Raw genomic sequence first — 12,541 nt, 5'->3', positions numbered from 1 at the left:
ATAGCACAAGATAATACACATTTTTTTGGAAGCAAAAAGCTACATTTTATTGTAATCATTGCTTAACCCTTTCTGATAATGTGATCTGATGGTCTGGTTTTTAAGCTCAATTTCCTTAGAATCTGGGTTTTATGGCTAATATAGCAGAAAGAGGTGTAATACAAAAATTCAAAGCTCTAAATAGTAGTTCATCATTGACTATTAACTGAATTATGATTCCAATTTTTTCTAACTTATCTACCAAATATGCCAAAATTTTGTTGAAATTTGGCTAGCAAATTTTCTTCTAATGGGAATTCTTTATTCTTTTAACAAATGAATTCAAAAGCCCTGAAACTCTTTATTTGGAAATTTTTTTAACAGTTTAGATTTTTCTATTTCTAAGTATTTTAAGTGTTCACACATAAGAGATTTTGATATATGGGCATGTTGCCATTACTTTGGGCCACAAAAATCACAAAACAGTAGAAAAATTTTCAAACCTCTATCTATATTTTTTATTTATTTTTAAGAGAGAAAGTGTTGGGGGGAGGGGCAGAGGGAGAAGGAGAGAGAATCTTTTTTTTTTCACATTACTAACATTTATTATGATTTAAAAGATTTATTTATTTATTCATTTATTTGAGAGAGACAGTACATGCTTGCAAGCAGTGGGAGGGGCAGAGGAGGAAGGAGAGGAAGAGGGAAAGAATCCCAACCAGACTCCAAGCTGAGCACCAAGCTTGTTCTCAGGACCCTGAGATCATGACCTGAGCTAGACACAAAACTGACGGAGCCACCCAGGTGCCCCTGATATGCTGAAGCCTTCTAAAACAGGGTGTTACTCTCCCAACTCTGGCATGAAAAAGGCATTCCCAGAGAAGTCCTTCCCTCTGCTCAAAGTCATCCATAAATCAGGACTAGCAGAGGGGAAACTGAGAGTCCCCAAAGGCGCCAATACCTGTCTTGCCAATATCCCTTCTTCTAAATCTGCAAACAGGGCCACCTTCCTTCTTACTGGGCTCCCTCTTACCTGGAATCTTTCTCCTGGAGGGACAGGCGTTCCTCCTGGAAATGCAAGATCTCCTGCTGCTTCTCCTTCAAGTCTTCCAGAAGCTGCTGCCTTTCCCCCTTTTGGTGGTCCAGCTCCATCTCCAGCTCTTGAAGCCGTGATCGAGAGGACAGCAGAGCCTCCCTCAGGCATTCTGTCTCCTGGGAGCGCTCTGGTGAGCAGAACACAGGAGGATTTCTACCGTGGGGCCAACAGTCATCAGGAAGAGAAGCCCAGGCTCGCCCATCCTGACACAGAGAACTAAGGCAACAGGAGGGCAGCTAATGCTGCAGCTGCTTAGGGAGGCAGAGGGTGTCAGGTCACTACATCCACACTCCCTGGGGAATGGGGAGCCTCCATCTGGGCAATGCTCTTGATCTTCTGATTTCATAAGGTCTACAAGGTCTACCCTGCTTTTGGAGAAAATGCTGCAGTTTCTTTCTTTCTAAGATTTTATTTATTTATTTGAGAGAGAAAGACACAGAGCAGGAGCAGCAAGGAGGAGGCAGAGGGACAGAGAGAAGCAGACTCCCCTCCCCACTGAGCAGGGAGCCTGACACGGGGCTCAATCCCAGGACCTCGGGATCATGACCTGAGCCAAAGACAGATGCTTAACCAACTGAGCCACCCAAGCGCCAAAAACACTGTGGTTTCTAATGCTCACTGTTTTTAAGTTCACACACCCTCTGTGTGATAATCCGTTCTTGAATTTTGCCAAAGAGCAACATCAAGATTTCTTGTCTACGGTTTTTAGAATGTATTATATTCGTCAATTTGAAAATGGGGACATCTGCTCTTTTCTGGGCTTGTGGCATCTCAATGATCTACATGATTTCTCAGAGACTAAGGACAGGCACGCTGAGAATCAGGCTGTAGGTGCTGTCAGTGGTCCGGCGGGAAGTCCCTGGGCCTGGTCGACTGTGCTTGCTCACATCTTAGTGTCTTCTCCCCTGTGAGGTCTGTGCTAGCCTGTCCCGGCATGCAATGGTGGTTTAGCAGTTGTGCCTTCTTTCTTATCTGTGACGACTCGTTACTTCCCCATCAGTGACCTTTCCCCTCACATCTTCCTGCTCTGAAGAGGCAAATTTAGAAATACCACTTGATGTCTCTTCCCGTTTCACAAGCATTCTTTCATTCTGGGTTTAATCCTTTAGGAAACTATTAGTCTTTTATGGCTATTCAATAAATATTTGCAGATAAATGTAATTTGTTATTGATCATATATTGATTTGATCAAGTCAATTGACACTAAGGTCAGCTGCCCCCCAGGTCACAGAGGAAATGATGCCCTCTCCCCCTTGGATGCCCATCGAATAGTGCTGGGAAAGCTCTGGAGGACATTTGGCTGGTGCCTCCAGACACAAAGTCCTGAGGATTACTGAGCAGAGAGGAGCCCGAGTGGGTGAGTAAGGGGAGGTAGTGAGGAGATGGGGATGGCAGCTCAGTACCGGGAGAGACACATGAGGCTGCAGTGAAGTCTGGACAGGTAGAACAGACACCCAAGTAGTATCCAGTTCCATAACTAATGACTGAATATCTGAGTATCTATGGGTTGCACAGAGGTTGTGGATTTCCCAGAGCTATTCCTGTCCCTAGAGACTCGGAGTGTGAGGGCCCATGGTTAGGACCTCTCAGGAAGCAGCCCCTTCTAGACTGAGGACAGCCATGGGACTTTGGGTTGGCGGATCTGGTTAGCTGTTGTCTCCACCTTCTTCTCTTGGCTTCAAGTCATGATTGGTGTGCCCAGGGGGAAAGGGACCGGGAATGAGCACAGTGTGTGGCTTTTACCACCCACCTCTAGAAACATGACTCAGCTGAGCCTGAAGGCTCCGGTTTTCTTCCTTAAGGACTCTGTTCTCGTTGTAGAGCTGGGATGTGGGTTCCAGGCCAGGACCGTAGAAAGTAGAGCTGGATCCTGTCCCAGAAAGTGCAAGCAGACAAGTTACACATTTGGGTAAGAGACACTTTCAAGAAGCTACCCATTCTGTGCCTCCAGAAATACTGTCCCAACCCAGCAGCAGTGCTTGGGTACTCGAGGCCTGGAACCCCAGGCCTGGTGGGCCAAATGCCTGGTTTCTGTGTGCCTCCTACCAGTGGGTTCTGTGCGGGCCCCACCACGTGCCCTAGCTTGCAGCTGTTCCAGAGGCTCTGGCCCCGCAATAGCAGCTTCTGTGCTGTGGGCAGGATGAGGGTGTGTGGAAGGAATGGCCTCCAAGGGACAGCAGCCTGAGAGGAGAGTAGCGGGAGAAAGGCCACCTCAGTGAGTGGCTGGGGAAGGGTGCCTGCTGACCTGGCTCTACCACCTGCCAATCACATGGCAAGGCACAGGGAGGTCAGTAGGCACTTATATGAGCAGATTAAGGATGGGATGAGAAGTCAGACACTATGGACACACCTTGTTAGTTCTGCCAAGAGGAAAGTTCTCTCTTAGCTCCATTCTATCTACAAAGTGAGGATAAGAGGACGTGCCCCACCTGCCTTGGCAGACTGTTTGGAGGGGGCGGGTAGAGAAAATCCTAGCACGGTGCTTTGAAAAGCGTGAAGCTTAGCCTAAGGGCCCTCCCTTCGGAAGTTCCCCAGTCGTGACAGAAGTGGGCAGCTCTGGCCTCTCCTACCATTCCCACGGGCCGTGCAGCTGAGCCGGTGTTCGAGCTGCTCCCGCAGGCGGTCATTAATGCAGATGGACTCCTCCAGCCGCTGACGCAGGTTCCGGATTTCACCAAGATGTTCTTCCAGCAGGTCAGCCCCTGCAACCATCCCGCCAGGACATGGAAGAGGTGGGAGGTGGGGAACCTGGTCACTAGTGGGGCCCAGGTGGGGGTGGGGCTCAGCCAGCAGCTCCTCAGCAGGATCCCTAAACATCCCCATCCTTCCACTAACTGCATTCTCTCACATGGGCACTCGGGAACATGGGGACTCTGCTCCAAGACTAAACTGGCTTTCTGCCCCAGGACAGCCTGGTGCAAAACCTCCTCCTACACACAGTAAGCATGAGGGAGTTTTAAAGATTACTTATTTATTTGAGAGAGAGAGAGAGAGCATGAGCAGAGCAGAGAGGCAGAGAGAGAGGGAGAAGCAGGCTCCCCGCTGAGCTGGGAGCCCAATGTGGGACTCGATCCCAGGACTCTGGGATCATGACCTGAGCCGAAGGCAGATGCTTAACCGACCGAGCCACCCAGGCACTCCAAAGTGTGAGGAGGTTTAAATATAAGTGTGCAGTGACCAGTGTAATTGGTGCGAGGGAGTTCCACATGGTTTAGAAAAATAACTGAAGTATCTGGAAAGGTGTGGTGACCTAAGTGTGACTTTCTCTCCTGAGTGCATTAGGGAAGACCTCACTCTGCCCTGATACCGTTCCTCTTACTGACTCTTGACTGAACATTCTTTAATGAGGCATCAAGCCCTTCCTCCAGCCTCAGAGAGGAGATAAAAGTCCATGGACATGAACTTCTCCCGTGTGGCTAATGACATGAGTGTGAGAGCACAAGATGTGCCCCAGACTTTCCCAGTCCCCTGAATAGCACTGAGGCCCTGTGCAGGGTGGCCAAAGGGGGCCACTTAGAAAGGTCCAGCACGGATAGGGCCCTTTCATTTTATCCCCACTCCGTGAGCCGGGGACTAGAGAGATGAAAAATGCCCCTGCCCAGGTAGGAGAGGGGTAGACTCTCAATGAGATTTCGCTTCATAGGCTGACCCGTTCGGCTTCATGTTTTACCTGTGGGTTTGGAGTTAAGCTGACACACAGAGGATCCTGAGGACAGGTCGCCTGATACACTCCCTTTCTGAGGCCTCATCACATCCCACTGGCTGCCGCTGCCCAGGTAGCCAGGGTCCAGGATTCTGCCCAGTTCTGTGCTGCCCCTCAGAGGAGAGTGGGGCTGGGCGGGGTTGAGATAGTGGGAAGAGGTGGCTTCTAAATGGTTGCTTGGCAATGCAGCTGGGGAAGGAGGATGGACGGTGCTGACACCTGGGCAGAAAGAAACCGGAGTGAGGAAGAGAGGATTGGAAGGGAAGGACCAGCAAGGAAGTGTGGGATTGTTAAGAATGGACACTAAAGGGGACATGTGTGATGTCGGAGATCCCGGTATGTTGCAGAATACCAGTTAGATGAAGACCATACCCTAGAGGCCGTAACTTTCACCCCATGTATTTGCTGGCATGAGACACCAAGAGGCAGAGGATGGATAAAGTATCTGAAAGTCACTAGGAAAAGGAAAAGTCCAGTGGCCCCACTCCTGGCTTCTATTATAATTCCTCCTGATAGAGTCCAGGAAACTTCCAGAAGGAGAACTCAGTCCCAAAGTCAGGGGACATAGCACATTCCTATTTACAGATGTGCTCAGTGCTAGCATCCATGGAGGGATATAGGACCTTTTATTTAACATAGGCTTATGCTTTCATAGATCTTGGGAAATCATGGGCCTTCCCCTAAGCCAAATCATCTCTGCTTCTATGTAAAAAGAAGTCTCTGGGAGAGACAGAGAGAGATGGGCAGGGCTGCAGTTTAGGATATTTACATTCAGAAGACTGCTTTCTTTTAGGGATTATCAGCATGGACAGCAGAGTAAACAGATAGCTCACCCGAAGCAAAGAGGAAGAGGTCATCATTCCTTCCAACCAAGCCAAACTCCTCTGAGGGGATAATGCAACTGGCACTTGTCAATTTTTATCTCCACTTGTAACTGGCTCTCAAATTTGGCTACATATTAGAGTCACCTTGGAAAATGTAAACAAATATACACTGAAGCCCAGACCTCCCAGAGATTTTGACTTAACTAGGGGTACAGCTTAGGCACTGGATGGTTTAAAGTTCTCCCAGGTGATTCTAATAGGCAGCAAAGTTTGAGCAGTACTGTCCTGGGTCTCTCCCTCCACAATTTGCAAAATACTAGATGTTCATTAGGATCACTGGGAATTAAAGAGAGTGATGAGAAATGTCAGCATCTGAATTTTTTTTTTTTAAGTAAACTCCATGCCCAGTGTGGAACCCAATGTGGGGCTTGGACCCATGACCCTGAAATCAAGACCTGAGCTGAGAACAAGAGCCAGATGCTTAGCCAACTGAGCTACCCACACGCCCCTCAGCATCTAAATTTTAGTTGGGATTCAGTAAAGATGTGATTTCCTACCTCTTCCACACCCCCTTCCTCCCCAGCCCAACACAAGGCAAAGGGGGGAAATCAGGGGTTGTTGACAGCTTACTTTTTAACCAAGGTCGTAGAAGGTTCCAAGTCTATCAGTAACAGCAATCAGTATTCTCATGTTCCAGTTTGCCCTGGTCACACAACATAGAGCACATGCCCTAAACCATGCAAAGACACTGGACAGATTCTAGCACAAGGAGATTTTTGCCCCATGGTGACCCGAGAAGCCGCCATGCACCACTGTCCACATGGAAGCTTTGTTCAAAGCAAACAAGGAACACTGGTAAGCTGTAGACCCTCAGAGAGAGCTGTGCTTCAGGACAGACAGACAAGACAGGGCTATAATCTTGCTCACCAAAGCTGGGACCATCCAAACTCTGGTCAATGGCTCAGACTAGGTATGACTTCAACCCATATCAACAGAACCTTTATCATGTACAGATGTGTCCTATTTTTCCTTTGGGACAAAGACAAACTGACAAGTATGGAAAGGTAAAGGAAAAGAAAAGTAAGCTAGAGAACATTCTTGCCCTTTTGATATGGGACAAGTTTGTTATCCATCAACTGTTGGTTCCAGAACTGCTAAAATAACAAGTTCTAGATCAGAGACATCAGAACCTTTTACTGATCTCTAAAGAGAAACAGAAAAGGTTGTTACAAGGGGCTTCCAGAATCTGTTGAGCTTAGCTCTGAGCAGGATGGTAACAAAACCATCCTAGACAGAAAAGTTATCATGGAAAAACAGGACTGGGAGCAGAAGACCTGGATTCAAGCCCGTCTCTCCCACTTACTAGTAACCTTCAACAAGTAGCTCTACTCCCCTAAGCCTTAGTCCCCTACTCTGACTCTACCTATCACGTAAGTGGTGTGAGGCTCAGGGAAGAACAGGTTCGTGTTGCTGGGTAAGCCTAGACTGCTACCCCTGCGTGAAGCTGCAATAAGCAGGAGGCAGTCTTCTAGACTTCCCTGCCTGCAAAAAAAGGAACATGTGCAAACTCTCCTAAAAAGGGTTTTACCTAATTGGTTCTGGGAATCAAAGTGGAACAGAGTAGACTAGACAGTGTATTCATTTTCAGCATTGACAAAAGAAATAAGGTGGGGTAAATGACAACTGGGGCTTCAGGTGTATGAACTCTCAGCTGTGGTCTTAGGTTACTCGACACAGCACCTGGTGACCCTTACCATCAATCTCTGGCTCGCCTGAGTTATTTTTTTTTTAAGTCACAGAATGTGGTTTTAAGGTAACATCGAACTGATTTCTAGGTGCTGTTTTTGTTTTTGTTTTTGTTTTAGCATTACTAGAGAGCAAATTCCTCATGTGAGGGTTTTCCTTATTTTTTTCTAAGCTATAATTGATCACACACAAAATCTTTATGATGAGGCATCCAGCCCATACATATATCAAAGCCTTTCCAAAAAGCTGACTGACTGCACATAGTCTGTAACTGATAAGATCAATGATCTCTGGGAGTCAGAGGACAGAATTTACAATCAGGTATCACAGTCTGTGCTTCTGGTTCTAGCCGCCCACATGTCACCTGTCCAGGGGTGGAAATGAACCTTGTGCCATAGGAAGAGGGGCTTAGTCACCTCTTCTGAATTCTTCTGCTACTACTACTACCCTTTTGGCTCTCCACCTGATGATGTCAGGATCTGACCTTGATTAAGAGCGTTTTTCACAGGAGGAGAATATAACAGGCCTGGAAAGGATTCCCCGGAAAGTGGCCGTCTTTCTCATGGCCTCTTCGTCTCACATAGGCAACACAAAAGCTGTGGCCCATGCCCTGCCTACAAACACATCACCGGCGTGTCAGGCATCAGCATACTCGTTGGTACCCCACACTGTCAGCAGCAGGAGAGGAGCAGCTCTAGGGCCTGATGAAGCGATGAGACGCACACACCAGCAAGACAACAGTAAATGTATTTCCCAAAAAAAGCAAGCTGGGCCATCTGTCATCCATCTGCTGGCAATGTGTACACCCTATGTTGTTTTTAAGAACTCTGCCACCAAGCCAAAGCCATGCAGAGCCACGCAGGGTGGGGCTGCCATGCCCAAGCACACAGATGCAGCAGGAAGTGCTCACTTTCTCCCAACTGTTTCTGCAGCATCTGCAGCTCCTGCTGAGCCTCTGCCAAGGAGACCACTGGTGTCTCACCGCAGCCAAGGAGGGGAGGGCCAGTGGAGCTGAAAGGCAGGAAGCTGGGTGGAGCTGAGGGCAGTGGTGCCTGGGGAAGTCTAACCAGCGTGGGTATGGAGGGAAAATGAAGGCCTAGAGTTGGGAAGAAAGGAGACATGTCATTAGAAAGAAAGTGAGAGAAAGGAACGGGGAAAAGATGGAGAAGATGAAACTATTTCTTGTGCAGATGTCTCCCTGCGGGGTGGCTATCATTCCGTGTGGTGCTGGCGGACAAGGCAAAAGGCAAGCATTGCTATCCAAGAGGCTGGCTTAGTTGACCGCTCCTCCTTCTCCCTTGCCAGGGATATCCGGCATACATATTCTATGCTCATCTTGGAAACCACTGGCTCTAGAAGGCAAGGTGGCAGAACTGTAACCCAGGCAGCTATGGGAGCCACTCCCAGCCATCCCAGGTACGGATGGGTCAGGACGGCTGTGCCTCAGTGTTCTCAAGTGCCCTGGGCATGAGTCGGTCCTTGCTCCTGTGACAAGACTCCCGACAACTAGAACTCCTCTGAGAGCATGAAGGCTCACCCTGAGGAGGGCAGGAGCGGGCTACCACTGTGGGGAAATGTGCATTCCTCATGCATGTAATTCAAGAGCATCATGGAAACAAACCTCAGAATCTCAAATCAATGGGTTCATTCACCAAATGAAAAATAAAGGTCTTGCTGCAGTGACTCAGACACAATAGCTTGCATGCCTGCTGGGCATTCAAATCCCTCAGGAAAAATTCTTAATACGTGCAGATTCTTCAGGCCCTGATCTACTAAGTCATAAACTTTGGGAGGAGGGCTTGGAAATTTGCATTTAAAATAAATCTTCACAGATGAGCATGATGCAGCCCATCTACAGGCAGGTCTCTAGGGACCCTGCAATGTTCTGATGTTTGAATCCGTCTCGTCTTTCCTAAAAACAGTTATATGGCAGGTAGCCCTCGGAGGGAGCAGAAACCAAGGCTGACCTGCGGAGAATGCCTTCCAAGGAAGATAATGAATACATTCTAATCACACCCCTCGCCCCAGAATGCTGACACGTTATCAGAGCAGCATGGCAAGGACACCCACATTGCCAAGTAACACAGGCCAGGCATCCTTCAGGGAGGCGTTCTGATTTTAAAATCCCTGGCCTTCTGCCCTGTTTGACCCCAAAGCATTTACACAGATGTCTACAGGGCTAGGCAAATAGCTTTTCCCCATGACTTCCTGAGCCAGCTGCTGTCTACTCTGGCCCAGAAACATTGAGCCCCGGCTCAGAAAGAGCCAGACACAACCCCTTCTTAAGATTTTGCTTGACTTGTTCTCAGGAGAGACGGGGGCAGCAGAAGGAAAGCACTGTATTTCTGGGCGCACCTTACCACAAGCCACACTGAAGGCAGCCAGCTGGTGATGGCAGGAGGTAGGAGGTGAGGACAAGGTTTGCCTTTGCCCTGCCATCACTGGTGTGGGGCCCTAATTAACAGCAGACCCCCTGGCAATTAGGTTGGGGCAGGTAAATGAAATGTATCCCTCCAACTGGCTGCAGGACATGCACTAGGTACATACCAAGGGCTGCCAGCCAGTTCATAAATCCGTGAGTGATCATGTGATGTGAACAGAAGCTTGTCTGAGGACACAGACATCCCGAGCTGCTGCAGAGACCCACCGTGCAGATAAAATGGGTAATTCTTAGAGGCGAGCAGCAGAAGGGACTTTCTTTTTGTTCTTTGGCTACTGTAATCCTGGGAGAAACATTTTGCCTCTTTGCTCCCCAGAGTGAAATGAAAGAATGAAAACGTTTACTTTAAAATGATTTGCCAACTACTGGTCAAAATTGGGATGCAGATCCAAGTCTATGTGGATCTCTGATTTGTCTACAATATTTAAAACAAAGAAAACGCAGACACACTTGGTGAACTAGGATGGCCTCTTGATTTCATCTGGGATTTGCTGCAGAGAAGCCCCTGACAGTGGAAACATTCGTCCTAGAAAAAGAGTCAAACAGGCTGCTGAGGAAGAGGAGACAAAGCTCTGGCCGTGTTGGCTGTGGCATACCTGGATGGGCCTGGCTGGCCTCCTGGGGGGGGTTCTGGGGAGCTGGCAAGCTGATGGGTTTGCTGCTGGGTTCGGCCTTAACCCCCTGAGGTGCACTGGTTGCTGATGGCTTAGAAGACAGTACAGCGGAATGACTCGAATGATGGATGGAATCTACAAAACCCATGAATGAAAGAAAATGTTTGGTGGTCGACAAAGAACTGGAATCTGGCCTTATATTTAACCAGTGGTACCAGGGCAGAGCCTTGCTTTCTGGGAAAGCACCAAGCACAAGCACTGTGAGCAGGGTTCATTTCCTTGTTTGCAGATAGCTTCTTGAGGGAAGCAAACCACCTTAGAGGTGAGAGTGGGGCCCAGACATGGAAACCCATGGAAATGGCGTTTCCAAGAATACCAGGTGGAACCGACACCATCTGTGGCCACTGACAGATACTCAGGGGATACTGGCTCAGGAAATGGAGTGAGCAAGGCCACTGCAGGAGGGAGAAGATGTCCCATTTTAAGAAGGAAGTCAGCAGTCTATGCTTATGAAGCAATGGGGAAGAAAAGCCTTCCAGAATCTTCTCCTTCTTCCTATTGCAGTTCCCCTTGGGTCTACCAGCATGCACATCCAGTGGAGACCCAGTGACACCCTGTGGAGTCAGGAGCACAGCAAAGATCCTGAGCCACTGGGGCGTGTGCTTGGTGCTTGGTCCCAGAGCCACGTTCAGCCTGATACACACCGAGGTGGAGCTATAAGGCCTGGCTACAGAAGTCTCCTCTCCGCCTGGAGAAAAGTGGTACCACCCAGAAAGCAGAGGCTACCTGAGTGGCCAGGCAGAGCCTTCTTCTCTTCATAGTGCGTGTACTCGCTGGCTACATCCATGTCAGAGCAGGCTTCCAGCTCATCAGACAGGAAGGAGGAGCTGCTGGGAGAGCGCTGGGAGTCCGACAAGGCATGGCTACTGGAGGGCGTGAGGGACCGGGCATCCAGCTTGGCCTGCAGGACCTCAATCACTTTCTCCTTCTCCTGCAGCTCCCTGCTGAGCCTAGTAGGGTGAAGAGGGACAACAGGTGAAGCCAAGGTCACCGGACCAACTAGTCCTGACTAAGGCACACGGGAAAAGCCGCAGGAGTCAAGGGAACCATTCTGGCAAAGAACGATCAAAGTAACCTATCACTGATTAGGGGCGGAGGGTAGGTGGGGTGCAGAGGGAGGAGGAGGTGCAATAGCCACCCAGGGCACTGGCCCCGTGAGATGCTGGGGACTAGCGGAGCCCCAGCCAGCCCTCTAAAGCACAGCTGCTCCAAGTGTGGCCCCAGCAGAGCTGTTGGTTATCAGTCTCCAAGAAGGTAAGTACAGTAACTGAAGGTGAGCAGTGAGAAACATACAGCATCGTGGCATTGCCACTGACAACCAAGAGCAGGATGCGTGGAATCATCTGGCTGATTGAGGGTACAGCCCACGTATGTGTCTGTGATGGATCAGAAATGAAAACAGAACCAAAACACTTTGCTCTTCATGACAGGTATTCTGAGAATGGTCTAAAAAGTGGTCTAAAGCACACTTCTGACACAAAGGGGCTTGAACTGGTGGCTACAACAGATTTTGAGCCCGTATTTTACTACACATGATAAGATTCTATGCAGTGATTCATGGAAAACTGGTTCCTGAGATACTGTAGCCTCCCAGACATCTGCAACGTCCAGGCCTTTCCCCCCTAGGAACTGTACTGTGGTTCTTTGATTCTTTTTATCCCCCCAAGGAAATTGAACGATTATTAAACTAGCTGCCAACTCAACTCAGGGTAAGCTAACTTAGTAGCACAAAGGAGGAAAGCAGAGGAGAACTCTGGGGGTGCCAAGGGCCCCTGGACCCTGGTTAGTTTACTGTTGGGTCAGACCAACTCTAGTTTACCAAGCCTGGAGAATAAATATGCAAATAGAAATCAACAGAATTATGGCAAAAGAGCGTAAAGAATTAGGCTAAGGTTTTCCATGAATAAATGAATTCATTATAATCAGCATTTCCCCTCCCTGATCTGCGAAGTTGCAGTCACCCTGGACCCCTTGGGCCTTGTTCCTGATCCTATTTCAAATTACCTGAGGGCCAGCGGTTCAAGTCCACCTTGATCTTTCTCACTTTTATGATCCTCTGTAAGCCAAATTCAGAAAGAA

The 12,541-nt window shown here is 48.7% G+C and overlaps 1 protein-coding gene across 18 annotated transcripts in view; it reads right to left on the bottom strand.

The window, feature by feature from the left end:
* The window catches only part of PDE4DIP (phosphodiesterase 4D interacting protein), a 166,874-nt gene that overhangs the window by 12,785 nt on the left and 141,548 nt on the right, over nucleotides 1–12,541 (bottom strand). For 16 of the 18 annotated variants that reach the window (XR_015726397.1, XM_087866222.1, XM_087866217.1 and 13 more), the window contains 8 exons: nucleotides 12,467–12,518; nucleotides 11,189–11,412; nucleotides 10,385–10,537; nucleotides 8,259–8,444; nucleotides 4,746–4,997; nucleotides 3,646–3,777; nucleotides 2,826–2,945; nucleotides 1,013–1,202 (listed from right to left, as the gene is read on the bottom strand). Coding sequence is in view for 17 of the 18 variants with exons in the window: in XM_087866222.1 (XP_087722348.1) it covers nucleotides 1,013–1,202; nucleotides 2,826–2,945; nucleotides 3,646–3,777; nucleotides 4,746–4,997; nucleotides 8,259–8,444; nucleotides 10,385–10,537; nucleotides 11,189–11,412; nucleotides 12,467–12,518 (1,309 nt within the window). In the remaining variant the exon portion in view is untranslated. The remainder of the gene's footprint in view (nucleotides 1–1,012; nucleotides 1,203–2,825; nucleotides 2,946–3,645; nucleotides 3,778–4,745; nucleotides 4,998–8,258; nucleotides 8,445–10,384; nucleotides 10,538–11,188; nucleotides 11,413–12,466; nucleotides 12,519–12,541) is intronic. The other 2 variants (XM_087866212.1, XM_087866216.1) reach the window with 2 other exon arrangements.

Source organism: Ursus americanus, chromosome 12 (assembly GCF_024610735.1).
Source record: "Ursus americanus isolate L20-20 chromosome 12, mUrsAme1.1.p, whole genome shotgun sequence".
In the NCBI taxonomy this organism is placed as follows: Eukaryota; Metazoa; Chordata; class Mammalia; order Carnivora; family Ursidae; genus Ursus; species Ursus americanus.
This window is presented reverse-complemented; position numbering and strand designations above follow the sequence as displayed.